Here is a 22,542-nt window from a genome sequence, read left to right as displayed (position 1 = left end):
TGCCTTCTACTGAATCAGACCCTCGGTCCATCAAAGTCAGTATTGTCTACTCAGACTGGCAGCGGCTCTCCAGGGTCTCAAGCGGAGGTTTTTCACACCTATTTGCCTGGACCCTTTTTTGGAGATGCCAGGGATTGAACCTGGGACCTTCTGCTTACCAAGCAGATGCTCTACCACTGAGCCACCGTCCCTCCCCTGCTCTCCAGGGTCTCAAGCTAAGGTTTTTCACACCTATTTGCCTGGACCCTTTTTTGGAGATGCCAGGGATTGAACCTGGGACCTTCTGCTTACCAAGCAGATGCTCTACCACTGAGCCACCGTCCCTCCCCAGTTGTAGTGTGTTAGATCGTTGATCGGAAGCAGCGGAACAAAGTTTGAGTTCAGTGGCACCTTTAAGACCAACAGAGTTTTATTGTGCAAAGTGGTCAAGCTGCAGCACCGCAGTCCGAGCTCTCTGCTCACGACCTGAGTTCGATCCCGGCGGAAGCTGGGTTCAGGTGGCCGGCTCCAGGTTGACTCAGCCTTCCATCCTTCCGAGGTCGGTCAAATGAGTCCCCAGCTTGCTGGGGGGGAAAGCCTAGATGACTGGGGAAGGCAATGGCAAACCACCCCGTAAAAAAGCCTGCCGTGAAAATGTCGTGATGTGACGTCACCCCACAGCTGGAAATGACTGGTGCTTGCCCAGGGGACTTTAGGCTTTTGTGTGCATGCATACAGAATAAAATGCAGAATAAAACTCCGTTGGTCTTAAAGGTCGAGTCATCTGCTGGCGTGCTTTAGATCGTTCAAAGTGCTTCGTATTTATTTGCCGGCCTAAGGGCAGTCCTGTAAGAGTGGACGATATCGTTATGCCCTGTCGCTGACATAGGTCTGAGGGGAAGAATGGTTTTGTGCATAGGGGGAGGTGTTTGTGAGTTCCCTGCATTGTGCAGGGGGTTGGACCAGATGACCCTGGAGGTCCCTTCCAACTCTATATTCTATGACCATCACCTAGGGAGTTCAAGGCAGAGGGGAGATTTTAACTGGGGACTTGCTCGTTGGTTCCTAGTGCTGTCTTCTAGCCACTGTGCCGCACTCTCAATGGGCAGAATGGTACATTTCTTTGTATTCTGGTACCAGGGGATGGCAGGGAGGTTGTTCCTGTTGCTATATAGGGAATTCACCCTGCCTTGAGCCATCTTAGTGGCGTTGCTGAACCATTGCTGAAGTTGAAGCTTCCCTGTGACGGACGCTGCAGCCAGGAGAATGAAAATTCATTGATTTGTGCTTTATCGTTCCGCCCAGGCTCACAGTCTTCTTATAATAATACTGCGCTTAGAGAGCAAGACCTGGAAGAAGTAAAAAAATCCCTAGGAAACTAAAGCCAGGCCAAAAAGGGAGCTGGCTAGTTTCGCAGCCGTGGGAACTAGTCTAGGAGGTGGTTTTTATAAGACTTGAAAAAATTGCCGACTCCTTTGCATTTAACCCAAATAGAAACTGGTGGTCGTTTAAGATTTCTTAACCCAGGTTTTACCTGGTCTCTGCCACACCGTTATTTATCAGGGTGAGTCACGTTGCCAAGCGATGCAAAAGCTATTTAAAAAGGGGGTGTGTTGAGGGGGGTAAGAGCCCTGTAACGCAGAGTGGTAAGCCGCAGTATTGCAGTCCAAGCTCTGCTCAATCCTGGGGGAAACTGGGTTCGGATAACTGGCTCAGGGTTGACTCGGTCTTCCATCCTTCCGAGGTCAGTCCCCAGCTTGTTGGGGGGAAAGGGTAGATGACTGGGGAGGGCGACGGCAAACCACCCCGTAAAAAAAGTCTGCTGTGTAACCCCAGAGTCAAAAATGACTGGTGCTTGCGCAGGGAGCACACCTTTATGTTAAGGGGAGGTTAGAAGAAGAAGAAGACGACATTGGATTTATATCCCGCCCTCCACTCAAGAGGCTCAGAGCGTCTCACAAACTCCTTTATCTCCCTCCCCCACAACAGACGCCCTGTGAGGTGGGTGGGGCTGGAGAGGGCTCTCACAGCAGCTGCCCTTTCAAGGACAACCTCTGCCAGAGCTATGGCTGACCCAAGGCCATGCTAGCAGGTGCAAGTGGAGGAGTGGGGAATCAAGCCTAGTTCTCCCAGATAAGAGTCCGCGCACTTAACCACTACAGGGGAAGAAGGTCTATGAGAGCTATGGCTGACCCAAGGCCATTCCAGCAGCTGCAAGTGGAGGAGTGGGGAATCAAGCCTGGTTCTCCCAGATAAGAGTCCGCACACTTAACCGCCGCACCAAACTGGGTTACAGTAGTTCCCCTGTAGAAAATCGGTTTTCAGGCTCCTTCTTTTCAAAATAGGTGAAGAGGTAGGAGATAAGACTCTCTAGAAGTGAGTCATGCCATTCTAGCCATGGCTGATCTCGCCCCTGCATATTATAATTTGCTTTTCTATTGTCAGAATATCCAGAGCAAGGAATAAAGCAGTGTAAAAGCAAGCCACTTGAAAACCCAAGCAGCACTCTCTGTAGGGCTGGGACTCTAGTGTCTAGTCAGTATGAATGGGTTTGGCCTAAGGGGACCCCAGCCAGCCCAAGGCCAATGACAAAAGGACGTTAATGTTCCTTAATTACTGCAGCTGTTTCCTCAATGGGGGATAATTGTTATAAAATAGTTCCCCAGTGGCTCCATGAAACTGCCCATTAAAGCTTGGGATGCTAAACCCGCCCAGCTGAGGGGAGGGTGCAGATGTGTTCTTCCTCTGGAGAAACAGCAGTCGTTTATTCTGAGCCAGGCAGAGAGACAGAAGCAGACAGGCACCTCTGTGAGTTGGCCAAAGCATCTCCGGTGCAGGATTTTCAGGAGGCCAGATGTGGAGTAGTGGATTTGCTACCCTCTGCGAGCGCTTCTTTGCCCCCACCGGTGTTCTGCTGGTCTCTTTGAAAACGAAGCAGAGATTACAGGAGCACGGCTGGACTCCTATTTCCTGTCCTCCAAAGGACCCAGGAAGCACAACCTATGCAGCTCTTCCCATTATGTTCTCTCTTAGAGCCGGTCACGAAGTTAGTTAAGTACCTTGAGTCTTATTTCATGTGGTACAGACTGAAGTCGTATTGTCTGTTGAAGGCTGCATGGAATGCTCCAAATTTATATATATAATGAAATATAAAACAATCCAGGGAATAGTCTGAAAGAATGACATAGCTCTGTTGCTTAAGGTAAGCTGGTACAGCCCATGGCATTAGCAGAGTGCCTGTTTCTCAAGTTCAATATCCTGGCATTTTCAGTTAAAGAAGGAGTGGGAAAGACCTCTGTCTGATATCCTGTAGAGCTGTTCCAGTTTTGGACTCTGGGCAAATTTTCTCCGCAGTAGCTTTGTGTATGCATGTGCAAGGTGGAAGACTGAGTGGGAACATGAATAAGTATCTCTGAACTGCTCCGAAAGAAGTGCAGGATAGACACATAATATAGAATCATAGAGTTGGAAGGGACCTCCAGGGTCATCTAGTCCAATCCCCTGCGCAACGCAGGAAACTCACAAATACCTCCCCCTAAATCCACAGGATCTTTATTGCTGTCAGATGGCCATCTAGCCTCTGTTTAAAAACCTCTGAGGAAGGAGAGCCCACCACCTCCTGAGGAAGCCTGTTCCATTGAAGAGCCGCTCTGATGGTCAGGAAGTTCTTCCTAATGTTGAGCCGGAAACTCTTTTGATTTAATTTCAACCCGCTGGTTCTGGTCCTGCCTTCTGGGGTCACAGAAAACAATTCCAGCCCATCCTCTAGATGACAGCCCTTCAAGTACTTGAAGATGGTGATCACATCACCTCTCAGCCACCTCCTCTCCAGGCTAAACATATATTACTATCCTAGATAATAGTGGGTGGTGTTTTGCAGGTTTTTTGCATACTGCATGTCCTTGGATTATTTACAGCAGTAGGACTTCACGTGTCTAGATCTTATCTCGGCAACAGCCCATGAGCACTTGAAGCTGCCTTCTGCTGAATCAGACTCTTGGTCTATCAAAGTCAGTCTTGTCTGCTCAGACTGACAGCAGCTCTCCAAGGTCTCGGGCAGAGACTTTCCACATCATTTACTGCCAGTTCTTTTAACTGGAGACACCAGGGATTGAACCTGGGACCTTCTGCATGCCAAGCAGATGCTCTGCCGCTGAGCCACAGCCCCTCCGAAACTGGAGAAGATGATCCTTCCAGTTCAGCCAGGCTTTGTCCAGGTCAGCCTTTGCGATTTTGACAGCTGTCTCCTTTGCCTCTTTTCCCTTCCAGAATCTGTTGTCCTCGGTACGGTGAGAGGAGGCAGACAGAAAGCGACTGGGGGAAGCGTTGTGTAGACAAATTTGATATCATCGGTATTATTGGCGAGGGGACATACGGTCAAGTCTACAAAGCCAAGGACAAGGACACAGGTGGGTGTTACACGCGCTACCCTTGCTCCGTTTTTCTCATGTTACTTTGAGTCTCAAACAGCTGCTTTCTCAAATGTGGTCTGTTGGCCAACAGAACTTTCACACTTGCAAAACTAAGAGGTAGTTAAGTGGAAGCAGTTGTGCTAAGAGGTTTGTTATTAGTAATTTTGATAGTATACAATTTTCAGAGCGCTGTACAGTGGTTAACATCCAGCTGATGCTTGCTGGTTGATATTGGCCCGGTTGCGTGCGCTTGCCTTGACCTATTTCACAATTTTGTTGTGAGAATAAAACGGAGAAGAGAATGCCGTAGGCCACTTCAGGTCCTCCTGGGGGCGGGGGCGGGGGGGGGGAGGTGAGGTATAACTGAAATAAGGAAATAAGGTCACAACAAATTGTGCAAGGAAGGCTGCTGGTGATACCCACACACCTCACAGGGTTGTGGGGGAAGAAGAAGATATTGGATTTATATCCCGCCCTCCACTCCGAAGAGTCTCAGAGCGGCTCACAATCTCCTTTCCCTTCCTCCCCCACAACAGACACCCTGTGAGGTAGATGAAGATATTGGATTTATATCCCGCCCTCCACTCTGAAGAATCTCAGAGTGGCTTACAATCTCCTTTCCCTTCCTCCCCCCCCACAACAGACACCCTGTGAGGTAGATGAAGATATTGGATTTATATCCCGCCCTCCGCTCCGAAGAGTCTCAGAGCGGCTTACAATCTCCTTTACCCCCCCCCCCACAACAGACATCCTGTGAGGTAGATGAAGATATTGGATTTATATCCCGCCCTCCACTCCGAAGAGTCTCAGAGCGGCTCACAATCTCCTTTCCCTTCCTCCCCCACAGCAGACACCCTGTGAGGTGGATGGGGCTGGAGAGGGCTCTCCCAGCAGCTGCCCTTTCAAGGATAACCTCTGCCAGAGCTATGGCTGACCCAAGGCCATGCTAGCAGGTGCAAGTGGAGGAGTGGGGAATCACACCCGGTTCTCCCAGATAAGAGTCCGCACACTTAACCACTACACCAAACTGGCTCTGGGGAGGAAGGCAAAGGAGATTGTAAGTCGCTCTGAGATTCCGAGTGAAGGACAGAGTATAAATCCTCTTCTTTTTTATTCAGTAGCATTAGGATCATGAAATGGTGTCAGGATTAGACAAGGTGACGGCTTTCTGTATGCTTGGGCAACTCCTCGGCTATCAAGAAAAATTACAGTTTGCATATTAGGAAACCCCCCCCCCCCTTTCAAATGGCTCAAAGTACTGAACACAATCCTGGCACCTGAGAGAACTGGGAAGGGAGCAGTTGATGCGGGGGTGGAGGGCAGGTCAGTGAAAATGATGAGGCATTGGTCTCCGTTAGGTCCTTGCGATGTCCAGGCACCGTGTGCTGCAATGTGTGCATTTCTCAGCCTTAGTTTTTTTATTTACACAATTGTACGCTAAGATCCTGTAGTTTTGCCACTACTTTCTGTGGCAGTGAATCCCATGTGTTAAATTAATCTTTGGGTGAGTAATTTCTCTTTGATCCGTTCTAACCCGGCCGCTCGTTAATTTCATTGCGTGCCCATGAGGTTCTTGTATTGTGAGATAGGGAGAAAAGTCCTTTCTCTTCCTTCTCTAGCCCATGCATGATTTTGTAAATCTCCCCCCCCCCCTCAGTCATTTCTTCATACACAAGGGAAAGATTTCATTTATGCATTCTCAGACCATAATTATTCCCATTTATTTATTTTAATTTCTAGTCCGCCCAATCCTGCGAGCGGGAAGTCAATAAACAATTCAGACAATAAAAACAATAAAATTACTCCTTTAAAGAACTCTGATCCTACAGTGCAAATAACTAAACTTTAAAGAGCTAAGAGCTGAGGGGGGCAGGGAGGCTGATAGTTATTTGGACTGCAGGAAAAACGCTTTCTCTTGTTCAGATTAACTGCAGCTCCTCCACTGAGGAAGCCACCTGTCCGGCACTTGGGGGGTTTGCATTGTGGAAGGTGGGGAATTCCACAATCGTTTATCTCTGGCAATTCATTTGGGTCCCCAGACTTGTACCTAGTTAACGTCTTCTCCCAATTCGCTAAGAGTGGCCGTGTTAACAGGTCAGTTTTGGGCACAGCGATCTGCCTTCTCGCCTGATGCCGCTTGAATTTTGGCAGGTGAATTGGTGGCTTTGAAGAAGGTGCGGCTGGACAATGAGAAGGAGGGTTTCCCCATCACAGCTATTCGCGAAATCAAGATCCTCCGGCAGCTGATCCACCGTAGCGTTGTGAACATGAAGGAAATAGTCACGGATAAACAAGATGCACTGGATTTCAAGAAGGACAAAGGTATTTACTAGTGTAGGAAGTGTCGCTCAGCAACAGTACGTGCGGGTCCAGAGCGAGCAGCCCTCGAGTTAGGTCAGAGTATCCCTTCGGTAGCAGTGAACGTTCTTTGTGTGGAAGAATTCAACCAATCAGACTTGCAGGGGAGGGGTCATATTTGAATATTTCCCAGGGATGCCAAAATGGCAGTGATTTTCCCTAAAAAAAGGTCAAGGTAGTCCCCTGCGCAAGCACCATCATTTTCGACTCTGGGGTGACATTGCTTTCACAATGTTTTTATGGTAGACTTCTTATGGGGTAGTTTGCCATTGCCTTCCCCAGCCATCTACCCTTTCCCCCCAGCAAGCTGGGGACTCATTTTTTTACTGACCTCAGAAGAATGGAAGGCTGAGTCAACCTTGAGCCAGCTACCTGAACCAGCTTCCGCTGGGATTGAACTCAGGTCATGAACAGAGAGCTTGGACTGCAGTACTGCAGCTTTACCACTCTGTTCCACGGGGCTCTTCTTGATTTTCCCTAACACAACTGCAAATGCCTTGAAATTTCCTCTACATCTTGAGAAGAGTTTTTTTTTTTCTGTTCCAGTCCATTGCTTGCCAGCAGATCATACCAACACGGTACGTGGAAAATGGTACCTCCCTGGAGAGGAAGGTTCCTGGCATAAGCTGCCCTGTCAGTTGGGGGAATGAGGAGGTTGGAGGAATTTGGCTGATTTGGTCAGGCCTGTTGGTATGATTTTGAGGCAAACGATGAGCTGGAGTTTTGTAAGTTCACAACAGATCTGATGTTGAAGGCTGAGAGGAGGGGTGGAGGGTGGATTCAGGCAGCAGTCAGTGTTGTTCTTGGAGCAAAAGCGAGGATCCGTATGAATTTTCCTGTTTATGTACTTGAAACAACACCAAGGGATGTGTGTATATCTGTGTGTGTGTGTCTATCTATCTATCGCCACATCCCCTACATCACCATTGTTTTGCATTCCTGTGCCTTCCTGCTGGAAAAAAGCTCTCTCTCTCTCTCTCTCTCTGTATGTATGTAATGTATGTATTTTTGGTGTGTGTGCCCGCACCTGGAAATCATGTTGACCTCTGGTGACTGATTCCTGCTGGGTGCCTGCAGGATATTCAGGGAGGCGGCTGAATAAGCCTGCTCCTGCCTCCCGACTGGGTATTTCAAGGACAGTATCCTGTCCAACTACTAATTACAGTTGACCCTGCTTAGCTTCCGATATCTGACAAGATCAGGCTTGCCTGGGCTATCCAGGTCAGGGCAACACCGAATGTTTTGATCCATGCTTAGATGAAGGAGTGTTGAAACGGAAGCCTTTTTGCAGCTGAACTCCAGTCAAATCTCAGACAGTCCCTCCGTCTTAAAAAGCATTGAATTTCTCCTCCTCTTCTGTTTCCGCCAGGTGCCTTTTACCTTGTGTTTGAATATATGGACCACGACCTCATGGGATTGCTAGAATCTGGCTTGGTGCATTTCTCCGAGGACCACATCAAGTCTTTCATGAAGCAGTTGATGGAGGGGCTGGACTACTGCCACAAAAAGAACTTTCTGCACCGAGACATCAAGTGCTCCAACATCTTGTTAAACAACAGGCAAGTGGCTTGAGTTCCCCCCTTATACGGGACCAGTTTAGACATTTACACGGGAGAAGGGTTTCTGTCCATCCAGATGCATAATGATAGGGAATGTCTTCTCCCATATATGTCCTTTCCTTGCCTGTCCCCATTCCTTGATTTATCAGTTGAAGATTTTGTTCTGTATTCTGCCATTTAACGAGCAAAAATGGTGAGACCTCAGAGTGGAGCTTTTCCCTCCATTGTATTTGCCCCGCTGAAGGAGATTCTCTTGGTTGTTTCCCTCCTGTCGTTCCACCCATAAGTAAAAAATTGTCTTTTTCTAAATGCCTTCTGTGCACAGATGAATGCAAGTTCTTTTATACAGTAGGCTGTTTAGGTTGCTTTGCGTGTTTGAAACGGCCACTGCTGTTCTCGCTGACATTTCATTGTGGATTGTTGGATTCACGCCTTTAAAACTTGTAGGTCACCTTGGATGCCTTCAGGCAGAGAGGGCAATTTATGAACTGGTGAAGCATAAATGTTCAAGAGGTCTCGGTTGCCTCTAACCCTCCTGAACTTTGGTCCAGGTTTGAACATGGCTTTGTATAAAAGCCTCTGGCACAACTTTCATTCACACAGCTCTGTTTTCAAGTGAGAAACCACTCTGCATTTTACGTATCTGCCCGGACACCTTGAAAACTTATGGGAAGTTAAGCTGGGATCCATCACAGCGTTGTTTCGCAAACTCTGACTCCAAAAAGTCTTCCCCAAATCAACCTGCAGTTTTATCAGGCTCCGCCTTTGTAACTTCAAGCTTCTCTGTGCAGACATAAGGACTAGAATCTTAGTTTTTCTGTTTCAACAAGCGCTGGGATTTTTGCACTGCCAGATTTGGAACCAGACATCCAGTCTCAAGGTGAATACATATATAGCTCTGCTTTCCAGCATAGATCACACTGGACCTTGTAAATCACACATTGCTGGGAAGTGGCTGGCAAGTTTGAGAAGAAACTTTTCCGTTTCAAGCCCTCTGTGGAGCAGCAATTCCAGTGCTTGGCAGAAACCACATGCGCAGTTTCTTGTTTTGAATGCAGTATTGGCTAGGATTTGTGAAATAACGGTTGCAGGGACTCCCATCTCTCCTGAAATGTCTGTTTTCGGTGGCGGAATGAAAATGCAAAAAAGCTCATGGCCGCAACAGCTGAAAATGTATAAATATATTAACATTATACAATAAAGAGCAGTGAATAAAATTCCACCATTTCAACTTTATCACATGAAAAGGAACAGGAGTTCCCCGAAGTAGACAAGTTTGTCTCCGAACTTGGTGCATTTCACTGGTTGAACTTTTCCGAGCCTGCGAGGAATTTTTGTGTGTTAAATGTGTGTGGGATTTGAACTGTGACCCATTGCAAACATTGATATATTCATTGCTCTTTATTGTATATTATTAATATATACGTTTTCAGCTGTTGTGGCCTTGAACTTTTTTTGCATTTTCATTTTTTTTCATAGTGCACGTTTCCTCTGGCGTGTTGCATTGTTTTCCGTGGAGGGCGTCTCCATTTAGACATCGGTCAGTTTTCAGTACAAATTTAACTTCTGCCATCGAGAGAAATCCTACCTGTAGGTTTTTTAAATCACAAAGCCATTAGAATGTATGCAACAGCTCTTCCTTGCAATTCATTCTTTCCCCAGGCTCTTTCGCCAATCCTACTATTGTAGTATGCTTTTCCCACAGTAGCAGCAGCAGCAAGAGAGGAACAGGCAAAGGCAGGAAGCTCAGGAACTGAGTCCCCAGGGGAGGGACGGTGGCTCGGAGGTAGAGCATCTGCTGTGCTTGGAGAAGGCACCAGATTCAGACCCTGGCAAATTCAGACATAAGAACATAAGAGAAGCCATGTTACATCAGGCCAATGGCCCATCCAATCCAACACTCTGTGTCACACAGTGGCAAAATTTAAAAAAAAAAAAAAAATATATATATATATATATATATATATATATACACACACACACACATATACATACATACACACACACACACACACACACTGTGGCTAATAGCCACTGATGGACCTCTGCTCCATATTTTTATCTAACCCCCTCTTGAAGGTGGCTATGCTTGTGGCCGCCACCACCTCCTGTGGCAGTGAATTCCACATGTTTAATCACCCTTTGGGTGAAGAAGTACTTCCTTTTATCCATTTTAACCTGTCTGCTCAGCAATTTCATTGAATGCCCACGAGTTCTTGTATTGTGAGAAAGGGAGAAAAGTACTTCTTTCTCTACTTTCTCCATCCCATGCATTATCTTGTAAACCTTTATCATGTCACCCCGCAGTCGATGTTTCTCCAAGCTAAAGAGTCCCAAGCGTTTCAACCTTTCTTCATAGGGAAAGTGTTCCAGCCCTTTAATCATTCTAGTTGCCCTTTTCTGGACCCTCCTGTTGAAAAGTTCTGGGAATGATCTTCCCCTGACAGGCAATGGCTTTTCAGATCTCCGATAACGCAGATGAACCAGCGTGCCGTTTCAGTTTAAGGCAGTTCCATTGGTTCAGATATCAACTTCAGTTGTGTTGTGACTTATAAAAGATACAGAAAGGGCTGAATCCACACTAAAAATTCATAGAATTTAGGGAGGGACGGTGGCTCAGTGGTAGAGCATCTGCTTGGTAAGCAGAAGGTCTCAGATTCAATCCCCGGCATCTCCAACTAAAAAGGGTCCAGGCAAGTAAGCATGAAAAACTTCCGCTTGAGACCCTGGAGAGCTGCTGCCAGTCTGAGTAAGACAAGACTGACTTCGATGGGCCGAGGGTCTGATTCAGTAGAAGGCAGCTTCATGTATGTTCATACTCACAAGGGCACTTCTGTCAATGGAATAGAATCCCCCCCTCCCAAGAAGGGGACCATCAGGAACAGTGTGAGAGATGTTGGAGGACTAGAGCTGGAAGAGGAAACTGGTGGTAGGGGGGACAATTTTCTGTAAGTCTGGGTCTAACCCAGAGTCTCCCATTTTTAAAGAAGGGTGGGTGGTTCTGGCTGGCTGTCTTAATCAGGTTTCTGTATGATGACTTTCTGGAGACTCACACTATGGAGATCCATTTGTTCCCTTTTAAAGTTCTTAGCAATGCACTTGCCGTTCTCCGGTGTGGGTGAGCCCATTCCCTTCCAAGAGCGCTTGAGCGGCAAGGTTGGTCTGGAGCAGCAGCAATTATGTTCTTTCTTGTCAGTGTCCCTAATTTCCAGTGGCCTATCTGTGTGTTTTCTATGAGTCTTTGTTAGTGATTGTTTACTGTATCTTATTTTTGTCAGTGGGCAGATCAAACTAGCAGACTTTGGACTTGCCCGGCTCTACAGTTCAGAAGAAAGGTGAGAGGCTGGGGAAGGGGGAGGGGGGCAGGTGGGTTCTGTATTAAGTTGCTGCCCGTCTGCGCTGTCTCCTGCTGCATGAATTCTGTTGACTGTGAAATGACACAAGAGCTCTCTGGCATGTTTCTCATCTGTCTCAAGGCGGCTTTCCCAGTTTGTAGCACTGGTGCTTTGTTGGTTGCCATTGCTCAGTTGAGCTTGTAGCTAAACCTCGGACGTGGGTTTGAATCCTACTGTAATGTTAGTCTCTTCTGTTCAAATACCATTGTAACCTTGGGCCTCATCAGCACCCAGTTTGGTGTAGTGGTTAAGTGTGCGGACTGTTATCTGGGAGAACCAGGTTTGATTCCCTCCTCCTCCACTTGCAGCTGCTGGGATGACTTTGGGTCAGCCATAACTCTGGCAGAGGTTGTCCTTGAAAGGGCAGCTTCTATGAGAGCTCTCTCAGCCCCTCCGACCTCAGGGTGTCTGTTGTGGGGGAGGAAGGTAAAGGAGATTGTGAGCCACTCTGAGATTCGGAGTGGAGAGTGGGATATAAATCCAGTATCATCGTCATCTTCTGTTGTTCTTGTTTTCGGATGTTGCATGGACCAGTATGGCTGTATAGCCTTTTCTCATTAAGAGTACCACACTGAGCAGAGTTACACCCTTCTAAACCCATCAGGTTAAATGAGTTTAGAAGGGCGGGCGGAGCTCTGCCCAGGATGGCAGTGCCTGTGGTAATCATCCTCAGCATCACCTGTGGAAGCACCTGACATGGGACTTGGATAAAATGTTACCTACCTGACTGGCTATCTCTTGGTGGAGTGCTGATTAGATGGATAAGACTCGTATGATTGTCCTTTCCTTCATGGCTGATGCATATGCACTTAATGTGCACGTGTTCATAACGACATGGGAGATATGTTCAAACCATTGGGTTCCATGCAGGTTACTCTGTGAGTGAAGAGGGTCAAGCAAGGCCAAGAGACTGATTTTTTTAAAAGCTGCGTTGTTAGCCCCAAAGTTTTAGTTTGCTACACAAATTCCAGCTCTGCTGTATGCGCACTGATTCCTTATGAAACTCTCTGAATCCTCAAGGTGAGAACGTAAGAGAAGTTGTGCTGGATCAGGCCAATGGTCCATCCAGTCCAAATCTCAGAGTCCCATAGTGGCCAAAACTCAGGTATCATCCGGTGGTCTACCAGAGGGACCAGAAGCCCTCCTGCCAAGAATATATAGCAACACTGCCCCAGACATAGCATTCCATTTATATCTTGTGGCTAATAGTCACTGATGGATCTCTGCTCTGTATGTTTATCCATAAGAACAGAAGAGTACTATTTATTATCTTTCTTTCTTTCTCCTTAAGCCGTCCATACACCAATAAAGTTATTACGTTATGGTATCGACCACCTGAGTTGCTGCTAGGGGAGGAACGCTACACACCAGCCATAGACGTCTGGAGTTGTGGGTGAGCCAGTGACTTTCATTCTTTCTGCCTTCTGGTACCGGTACCCTGATTACAAATCTCCTGTGTGAACAGCAGCTTTTATCTTTATGTGACAACCCACTAAAACTGTAAGGGTTATTTTTATTTTTTGAAAAGCCGTGCTGTGAAAGCTGAAAGAGCACTTAAATTTAGCACAGACGAGAAGGGGCTGTTTGTGTGAAAGTGAACAAAGAGTTTGAGCTCTTCCATACAATTTGTTGCCTTAATACTTAGCAACATGGCCCTTGGTTGGAAAAAGGTTTCTCTGTGAGGCACTGAGGAATACAGAATGCTACTCTGGTTTTTTTCCTAGTCTGAAGGAGAAAATTCAAAGAAGCCCATCCTAATAGCAATGGTAGCTTCCTTTTTTCCTTTCTTTGAGGCTGCCATTCTGTATGAAATCCAGGCAGGCTTTCTGGACTGGCATTGCAGCCATCTGTGGGAATCCCATATATCCCAGGGATGACTTTTTTGCAAGGCAACTTTAAGATGTTTCTTCCGACGGATGGGTGGAACTGTAGGCGTGCTGCCTGGCTACTGGTCTTGGATTTTGAAAAATCCTCCTAAGTGGAGTTCCTCGTTCCCTGTTCAAATGCTCACCCTCTGTATTTTTGCCATTTACTTCAACTCATTTCCCTTCTTTTTCTTTCCCAGCTGCATCCTTGGAGAACTGTTCACAAAGAAGCCTATTTTTCAAGCCAATCTTGAGTTGTCCCAGCTTGAATTGATTAGGTAACGCATTTTTTTTGCGCCTGTGGAAAAAAAAGCTTCCAAAAAGAACCATTTATTACCTTCAGCCTTAGTGGTGCTGGCTGATCTTAGTATGTAAATTAAAAAAACTGCTAAGAGACACCATACATTTTAAACAACAAAACAGTGTAATGTAGAGGTCAGTGGTGTTCTGACAAAGCTTGCACGTAGAACTTCAAATAAAGCATGTAGCAAAAAGACATTCACAGAAGACAGTTTAAAAACAGTCTTTCCAAGGAGGAACAATATTCCAGTATTTAGTTTGTGGGACTAAAAGAAGCTCTTCCAAAGACGTCTGTTCTAGATATCAAGACGTTTCATCAGTCTTTCTTCAGTTTGGAGATTATTTATCACTAGAACCCAGTCTTTACAATACATTCACAGGAGACCAACACGGTTCAGAACATAGACAAAGATATACAGGCATTTATTGCAGATTCAGTTTTAAAACAGGCACAAGTAATAGCCTCAATTCAGAATAACATTACATATTAATTTCAAAGATAGACCATTGTTGAGCCTGACCCAAATGTGTTTGGCCTTCTTCAGTGGTCAAATGATATTGTTACAGAGCGGCTCCAGGCGTTACAATAACACAGTCATTTGTTAAACTTAGGTCCAGGTGAGATTGTTTTATAATCTGACCTAAGGCAGAGATACATATCAGCAATACAATAGCAATAGCACACCTTTATTGGCATCACCAGAAGAGATATACAGAGACTTGTCAAGCAAACAACAATCCAGTATATCTGTTCAAAGCGTAAAAGGCGAAAATAAGATTAAGAATCACAATAAAACCTGCTTAGAATAATTTTTGATATTTTTAGCCAAGGTTTTGGCAACAGCTCTTGCGATATCGGTTACGTTGTCCTTTAGTAGGAAACGGCAGTCAATCCTATTTTCTTGATTATAGGATGGTAAGGAAAGACTATCTAACAGAACCTTCCGGAGATTAGTATACAGTTGGCAGTTCAATAAGATATGCTGGATGGAATCAGGCGAGCTTGGCCCGCTTAGACAATGTCTCTTGCTATAGGGGACTTGAAGAGGCCTCACTCGATAACTCACGTGGTCAAGTGCACTCCCTTTGAATAATGATTCAGTTGTGTACCTCCCTCTCCTGGTCAGAAAAAAAATTGATTCAGTACGGAGCCAATAGTAATGTAAGGGTAGCTAGTACTCTGAGCCTGCAAACCAGGAGCCGCTGTTTGTCAGACCTCACAGACACGCCGACACAAAAAGCCGTGACTCTCTCAAAGCCATTCTCTTGGGAAGGCATTTCCTTTTCTTATGGATTTCATTTGAATGCTCACCTAACTGGCACCAGATTGGTGAGAAAAGAGACACTTCTGCTGTATGTCATGTCCTGAGAATCCATCGGCCTTTCTGCTCTTAAGACGAAATTCAGCTTCATCTACCCATGTATAGGATTTCTGACTAGAACATGGCTTCTATCAATCAAATATTGGCTACATGTGCACTATTCCGCTAACTGTGGGAGTTGTTTATATCAAATGCTGTCTGACTCCTCGTCCAAATGGATTTCCTGCATCGAGAGGAAAATAATCACCTTAGGTTTGTCTATGGATTCTCTCTGTACGCTTCCTCTAACAAACGCGTATTATGTAATTAAAAGCAGAATTTTAGATATTGAATTACAAAAGCTAATGAGTGCTGTGAATAAATCTTGCTCCCCTCTGCATTTTGGAATTTCCCCAGCCATTGGTCATTTGCCTTATTTATCAACTCTCCATGTTCCAAAATTGTGTAGCGCATTTACCCTTGCCAGATGCAATACAATCCCTTCAGCAGTTGCCTAGCGTAGATATAAAAAATTCCCACTTTCATTAAGACGTTGTATATGTAATTTAAAATAAGTTGACTCGTCCCATATTCTTCTTTATCGACACCTATACGATACTATAAGAGCCCCATGACGCAGAGTGGTAAAGCTGCAGTACTGCAGTCCTAAGCTCTGCTCACGACCTGAGTTCAGTCTCGGCGGAAGCTGGGCTCAGGTAGCCGGCTCAGGGTTGATTCAGCCTTCCATCCTTCTGAGGTCAGTAAAATGAGTACCCAGCTTGCTGGGGGGAAAGTGTAGATGACTGGGGAAGGCAATGGCAAACCACCCCATTAAAAAGTCTGCTGTGAAAACGTTGTGAAAGCAACGTCACCCCAGAGTCGGAAACGACTGGTGCTTGCACAGGGGACTACCGTCACCTTTTTTTAAATGATACTATAAGCCTTAGGTTTCTAGCTCCAGTTCTGTTCAATATGACAGGCTGCTCAGACTCTGTAAAGGCTTGCCGTCTTCTGAATGCTTTGTCCTCTGAAATAACTGAAAAGGTCGCTTTATTCTCAAGTATGGTAATCAAGGATCGATTGTCCAGTGTATAGCTGCATATGACTGTTTTTGTTACTTCTGTAGCTGTTAATTTGTTTGTTTATAAGCTGATATATGCCAATAAAGACTTTTGCGTTTGAGTTTATAGGATTTCAGGCAGTTTCTGGGTGCAAAACTCAAGGGGCCAGCGTACCGTTTGGTATAACTAGTCGGGAGTGGTAATTTCCAGTGCAAGCTGTTCGATTTGATTACTTTTTAAAGAAACGTTATCAGTCTCTCCTGTTTCCCCTTCCGCTTTTCTTGCAGCCGGCTGTGCGGGAGTCCCTGCCCAGCCGTGTGGCCGGATGTCATCAAATTACCCTACTTCAACACCATGAAACCGAAGAAGCAATACCGAAGGCGCCTGCGGGAAGAGTTCTCCTTGTGAGTTTTAAAACCTGGCGGTGGTGGGGAAGCGTCTCTGTAAATTCTGGTGGTTGTGAAAAGACTACAAAAGCATAGAACAGGGATGGCCAAATGCGCTTAGTAGGAGCTGCATAGAATAAACGTCAGATGTTTAAGAGCCGCCAAGACATGAACGTCAGATGTTTGAGAGAAGGAAGGAAGGCAAATAGTTGAGACGGAGGTGGAAAGAAAGCAACTTTAACTTCAAATGCATTCTCCAAACTGCTGGCTGGTTTGGCTTGGAGAAGTGATTTAGAGAGACGAGTGCCTTCTCGAAGCTGGCCAACAGGGCGGCGGGGCCTTCGAGAGCCACACAATATGTGTGAAAGAGCCACATGTGGCTTCCAAGCCACAGTTTGGCCACCCCAGGCATAGAATGTACACATTAATCTCAGCGTTAACATTTATCATCCGCCCACAGTTAGGTGAGTGGCTGAAAGGGTGTGCTTTTCCAGTGGTGGCATCCAGGGTCTGGAACCTAGATAGGGCTGCCCTTAAAGATGACTTGCAAACCACAGAGACATCTTGAAATGGGACCAGCACATACCGGTTAGGCCCCGAGAGAGAACGTGCTCAGCCTATGAGGAATGCGCTTGTCCCATTTTGGGATGTTTCTGCTGGCTGCCTGTTTTTAGATTCAGTTCTCTTCCGGTGCTTACCTTTTAAATCTCTTCGCATCCTGAGTCCCAACATTCTGGAAGAACGTTATGCCAATAAACCACCTCTCTTTCCTTTTGCGAGGATGTAATCTGCTCTTTCACAGATGTGAAGGGTTCCCCCCCCCCTTTTTTTTTGGGTGGTCACCCCCTGCTCTCCTCGCAAGGAGAGCCCTCCAACCCAACGAGCTTTCTAGAAAATAGCCAGGAGCGCCTTAGTTAGTTGTTGACATGCTTTTAGTTTTTAAGATGCTGCTAGACTCCTGCTGTGTTCTACTGCTACAGAAAACACATCTATCCATCTTGATCTAACTTTCTAAAGAGTCTGTAAAACCGAGCTTTTTGGAAGGGTGATCTTGGGGGGCCCAAGAGTATGTACTGAGATATTTTTAGGAGACATTGATTATTCTGGCTTTTATTTTGCTTACTTTTAATTACCTCGATTTAGCTATTTTATTGCTGCTCGACTTGAGTCCCCATTGTGCTGATAGAAAACCAGGCTTGAAACTGTTTCAAATAAATCAAATGGTTCCCACTTTTTCCCTCTTTCAGAAAATGGGCGAAAGCCATTTAGGAAAGTTTACTAGTTAGAGTGTCAGACTTGAGCATCTGGGAAAAAGATTGGACCCCTATCATGGAAGCTTGTCCAGTGACCTTAGATCAGTCACACTTTCTCAGCCTAAGCTACCTGGCAGGGCGGTTGTAGTGGCAAGGACAGTATTGTAAGCAGTTTAAGGACCTGGAACGCTTTCCCTATGAAGAAAGGTTGAAGCGCTTGGGGCTCTTGAGCTTGGAGAAACGTCGACTGCTGGGTGACATGATAGAGGTTTACAAGATAATGCATGGGATGGAGAAAGTAGAGAAAGGAGTACTTTTCTCCCTTTCTCACAATACAAGAACTCGTGGGCATTCAATGAAATTGCTGAGCAGTCAGGTTAGAACGGATAAAAGGAGGTACTTCTTCACCCAAAGGGTGATTAACATGTGGAATTCACTGCCACAGGAGGTGGTGGCGGCCACAAGCATGGCTACCTTCAAAAGGAGTTTAGATAAAAATATGGAGCAGAGGTCCATCAGTGGCTATTAGCCACAGTGTGTGTGTGTGTGTGTGTGTATATTGGGCCACTGTGTGACACAGAGTGTTGGACTGGATGGGCCATTGGCTTCTCTTATGTTCTTATGACCTCATTTTGTGTGTTAAGTGTCCTTGGGGCTGTCGTAGACTACCACTTTGTATGGGATTTCTGTTTTATGCTGTGTAAATCTTTTGTATGCTTTGTGTTATGTTTGTGTCGTATAGACTCACTTTAAATGTTTTTATGTTTCTGTTCTTGGGTTTCTTGTGGAAGCCAAGGCAGAAGCATACAGGGTTTAATCTGGTATTAAGAGCCAGCTCCCCCTTTTCTGAACCAATACAGTCATTCCATTTGCCTTTTGAGTTGAAGCCACAGGGGTTACGTTGGCTTGAGCAATATCTCCTATCCTCCATGTTCCTATTTCTTAACCCCTACCCCACCCCCATACTCTGCTGGAAGAAGCCAGGCTCTGGCATCCCATAATGATCCAATTCCAAAAACCTTTTATTGGCATAACGATTTTAAAAAGTAGCAGCACAAATCAGCCTATATGCCAACAAGGAGGAGCAATCAAGGTACAATGATTTGTAACGTTAGGCGTAGTAATAATAACTGCACAAAGTGATAAAAGTTTGGAACAATAATCTCAAATATTACAGTAGTTAAAGTAGTTATAGTAAAAAGCTTAACTATCCAAAGAGGAATCATAGACAAACGTTATATTTCTCTCATTCACTCTTCTCACCCTTTCCTCTTCCCTCTTTACTTTCCACTTTTTTTCGGCCCCTGAGTACATTTTTCAGGAACTCTGCCACCTGCTCAGTAACTTCGGGGTTTTTGCCTGCTAGCAAGAACTGAATGCCTCTATTGGTCACAGTCTTAGAGAGTAGGAAAAGAGGACTAAACAAATATGTTCTTATAGATGGAACACTCTGTCTGGCGCAGTGATGCTCTGCATTCTTGGTGCTCGGGGGGCAACAGTGGAAGGGCTTCTGGAGTTCTGGCCCCACTGGTGGGCCTCCTGATGGCACCTGGATTTGAGCCACTGTGTGACACAAAGTGTTGGACTGGGTGGACCATTGGCCTGATCCAGCATGGCTTCGCTTATGTTCTTACATTTGGGCAAGTGATGCTCTGTATTCTTGGTGCTTGGAGGGGAACAGTGGAAAGGCTTCTGGCGTTCTGGCCCCACTGGTGGGCCTCCTGATGGCACCTGGATGGGTCATTGGCCTGATCCAACATGGCTTCTCTTATTGTGTTCTAATAGTAGAGTCCTACTTCACATGACACAGTGAGAGGTATTCTCAAAAGTTCATTGAGAAAGTTTGTTGGTAGGGAGAATAACATGCGTCGTTGTCATCATGGGAGAGTCCACTTGTACTCATTTCCTCCCCGTTCTTTGCTCAGTATCCCTTCTGCCGCTCTCGACCTGCTGGACCATATGCTGACGCTGGACCCCAATAAACGATGCACAGCAGAGCAGGCCTTGCAGAGCGACTTCCTGAAAGATGTTGACGTCAGCAAGATGGATCCTCCAGAGTAAGTGTCTTCCCTCCTGCCCCCGGGTTCTTCTGGACAGAAATCCAAGCTTCATCTCTTGTTAAACATCTGATTGTAACGCAGTCAGAATCTCATAAACCACCCCACCGGTCCATGGAAAAATTGTCTTGCGTGAAAATTGTCCCTGGCGCCAAGAAGTTGGGGAGCCACCGAACTTCAGACGAAACTTTTTGTGTCACGGAGGACGCTGATCTGCCCAGTAACGTCCATGACCTTTGCTTCTGATTGAGTTCATTCACGTGGGATGGGTGGATGAGAAAGGTCAGACCAAAACCAAAGGGAACGTGGGAAGACAACACATTTTGTGGCGGTGCTTCCAGTCAGTACCTGTTTTCAAAATGCTATCCTGGCTGCAAATAGTTAAGAGGCTCAGTCTGGGATTAGCATCGTCAGGGTATCCAAAGATCAGCGGTACGTTGCGTATCATTTTTTTAAAAAAAAAACATTAAGTTATATTTTTGAGAAGAAGAGTTGGTTTTTGTCCCCCGCTTTCCTCTACTGTAAGGAGTCTCAAAGCGGCTAACAGTCGCCTCCCGAGAACAGGCAATTCGGGAGGCGGGTGGGGCTGAGAGAGTTCTGAGAGAACCGTGACTGGCCCAAGGACAGCCAGCTGGCTGCATGTGGAGGAGCGGGGAATCGAACCTGGTTCTCCGGATTGGAGTCTGCTTCTGTTAACCCCACTGCGCTGGGATTCCTCACTGCCACTCCATGTTTAGGGAGGGACCGTGGCTCAGCGGTGGAGCATCTGCTTTGCACACGGAAAGTCGCAGGTTCAATCCCCGGCATCTCCAGGTAAAAGGACCAGGCATCAGGTGATGCGAAAGACGATATTGATTTTGATGGACCAAGAGTCTGATTCAGCGTAAGGCGGTGTCCTGTGTTCATGCTCTCTGCAGTTAGTGGAAAACTTGGCGTGAGGAGGGCTGTCGCCTCCAGTGAACTGGAGAAAGAGCTTGCGTTCAGCTGGCACCTTTTCTCTCCCCCCCCCCCCGCCATTGACCTTCATTCTTTCATTCTCAGTAATTTTTTTTTTGATTAAAAATTTTATTGTTATATATTCCAACACCACTCCACCTCTGTGAGAGTCCCAGGCCATAGATCCATTGTCATATTCCATATATTTATAACTATTAACATTTCATCCAAATACAACTCCATCACTCTATTTAAACATCTTATCCATTCATTTTCTTATTAACCAACCAATCGTCTTAAATTGTTTAAACTTTTCCAAATACCTCGCCGTCTTTCTAAACCAACCCTCCTGATCCCTAACCTTTAATCCGTTCATTCTTCGTATCTTCATTGTTAAATACTCCAATATTATTATATTATTCATTTTATCCCTCCAATGATTAATTGTCAGTTCCTCAGCTTCTTTCCAATTCCTTGCTATCACTTGTCTTGCTGCCACTAACATCAAATTAATCCATTTTCTATCCTCTTTTGATCTTAATCCCACACCATCCAAATTAATAATTGCCATTGCTTTAGATATACTTATTTTTCTTTCATTCTCAGTAATGTCTGCACGTTGCCTTTCCAGCCTTCCTCACTGGCAAGACTGCCATGAACTGTGGAGCAAGAAGCGTCGGCGGCAGCGGCAGAGCGGGATCCTGGTGGAAGAGCCCCCTTCGGCGAAGGTTTCCCGGAAGGAGACCGCCTCCGCAATCAGCGCAGACGCCGTCAAGAACCACAGCAGCCCGGCACAACCACCGCCTGCCCAGAGCAAAACCCACCCAAGTGCCGGAGACTCACTCGGTCAGTATGCGGCCTGGGACGTTTGCCAAATGATAGACAGCTGACAGTACCAATGCAGCGTTACACTGGGCTCATCTTTGTTGGAAACCCAGAACATAATCCATGTAACGCCTTTTTCCTAGGATGACAGTGTTACTCTCTAGGCCAGGGTTGTCAAATTCATTTGTTATGAGGGCCAAATCTGACCAAAAGTGAGACCTTATCAGGCTGGGCCATGTCTGTACCTATTTAAGATTAGGTAGCAGAGAGATAAACTTTACAAAAGACACAGACAAGCACAATTAAAGTCTTTTTTAAACAAAACATCCTTAAAACATTAGCACTCAGTCTTAAAAGGTGCTTTCTTGGTATTTGTCCCATGGGATTCAGGGAACCGGGCAAAGGAAGCTCTGGCTCTTTTCTTCCTTCCTGAGGGGTCCAGGAGGGAGAGGAGCCTCAGCCAATAGAAGGAAGTGAGGCTTGACTCAGTAGCTCCGTTGTGGAATTGAGAGAGCCTGACAAGGGAGATATCAGCAAGTCCCTTTAGCCGACAGACTTTGCTCCTGTGGAGCGAATACCCCTGACTCAATCCAGCATATATTGCTTGATTGTTCTTTTTACCATAACCTCCGTAAAGATTTATTTGGCAAGCTTTCTTTTTCTCCAGATTTGTCTATTCTGCCACCCTGTTATTATTTATTGAGTGATACTGAGGGGGTGGTTAGTGAGGCTGTGGCAAAATTTCTGGCTGACATCCTTAAATTTAATTCTGACCATGTTTGAATGTATCTGTAAGCTCGGTTTTATTTTGATTTTATCTCCAATGTTTAAATTTTTATATTCTGTGTATTTTTA

General features: G+C 45.8%; 1 protein-coding gene across 1 annotated transcript in view; it reads left to right on the top strand.

Moving 5' to 3' along the window:
* Positions 1-22,542, top strand: part of CDK12 (cyclin dependent kinase 12) — a 60,065-nt gene that overhangs the window by 26,335 nt on the left and 11,188 nt on the right. The window contains 9 exon segments of the mRNA XM_060254607.1: positions 4,249-4,388; positions 6,543-6,713; positions 8,119-8,308; positions 11,587-11,643; positions 12,995-13,096; positions 13,769-13,846; positions 16,518-16,634; positions 19,795-19,926; positions 21,494-21,708. Coding sequence (XP_060110590.1) covers positions 4,249-4,388; positions 6,543-6,713; positions 8,119-8,308; positions 11,587-11,643; positions 12,995-13,096; positions 13,769-13,846; positions 16,518-16,634; positions 19,795-19,926; positions 21,494-21,708 — 1,202 coding nt within the window.

This window comes from Heteronotia binoei, chromosome 15 (genome assembly GCF_032191835.1).
Source record: "Heteronotia binoei isolate CCM8104 ecotype False Entrance Well chromosome 15, APGP_CSIRO_Hbin_v1, whole genome shotgun sequence".
In the NCBI taxonomy this organism is placed as follows: Eukaryota; Metazoa; Chordata; class Lepidosauria; order Squamata; family Gekkonidae; genus Heteronotia; species Heteronotia binoei.
The sequence above is the reverse complement of the archived record's forward strand: the minus strand, read 5'-3'. Positions and strand labels throughout refer to the sequence as shown.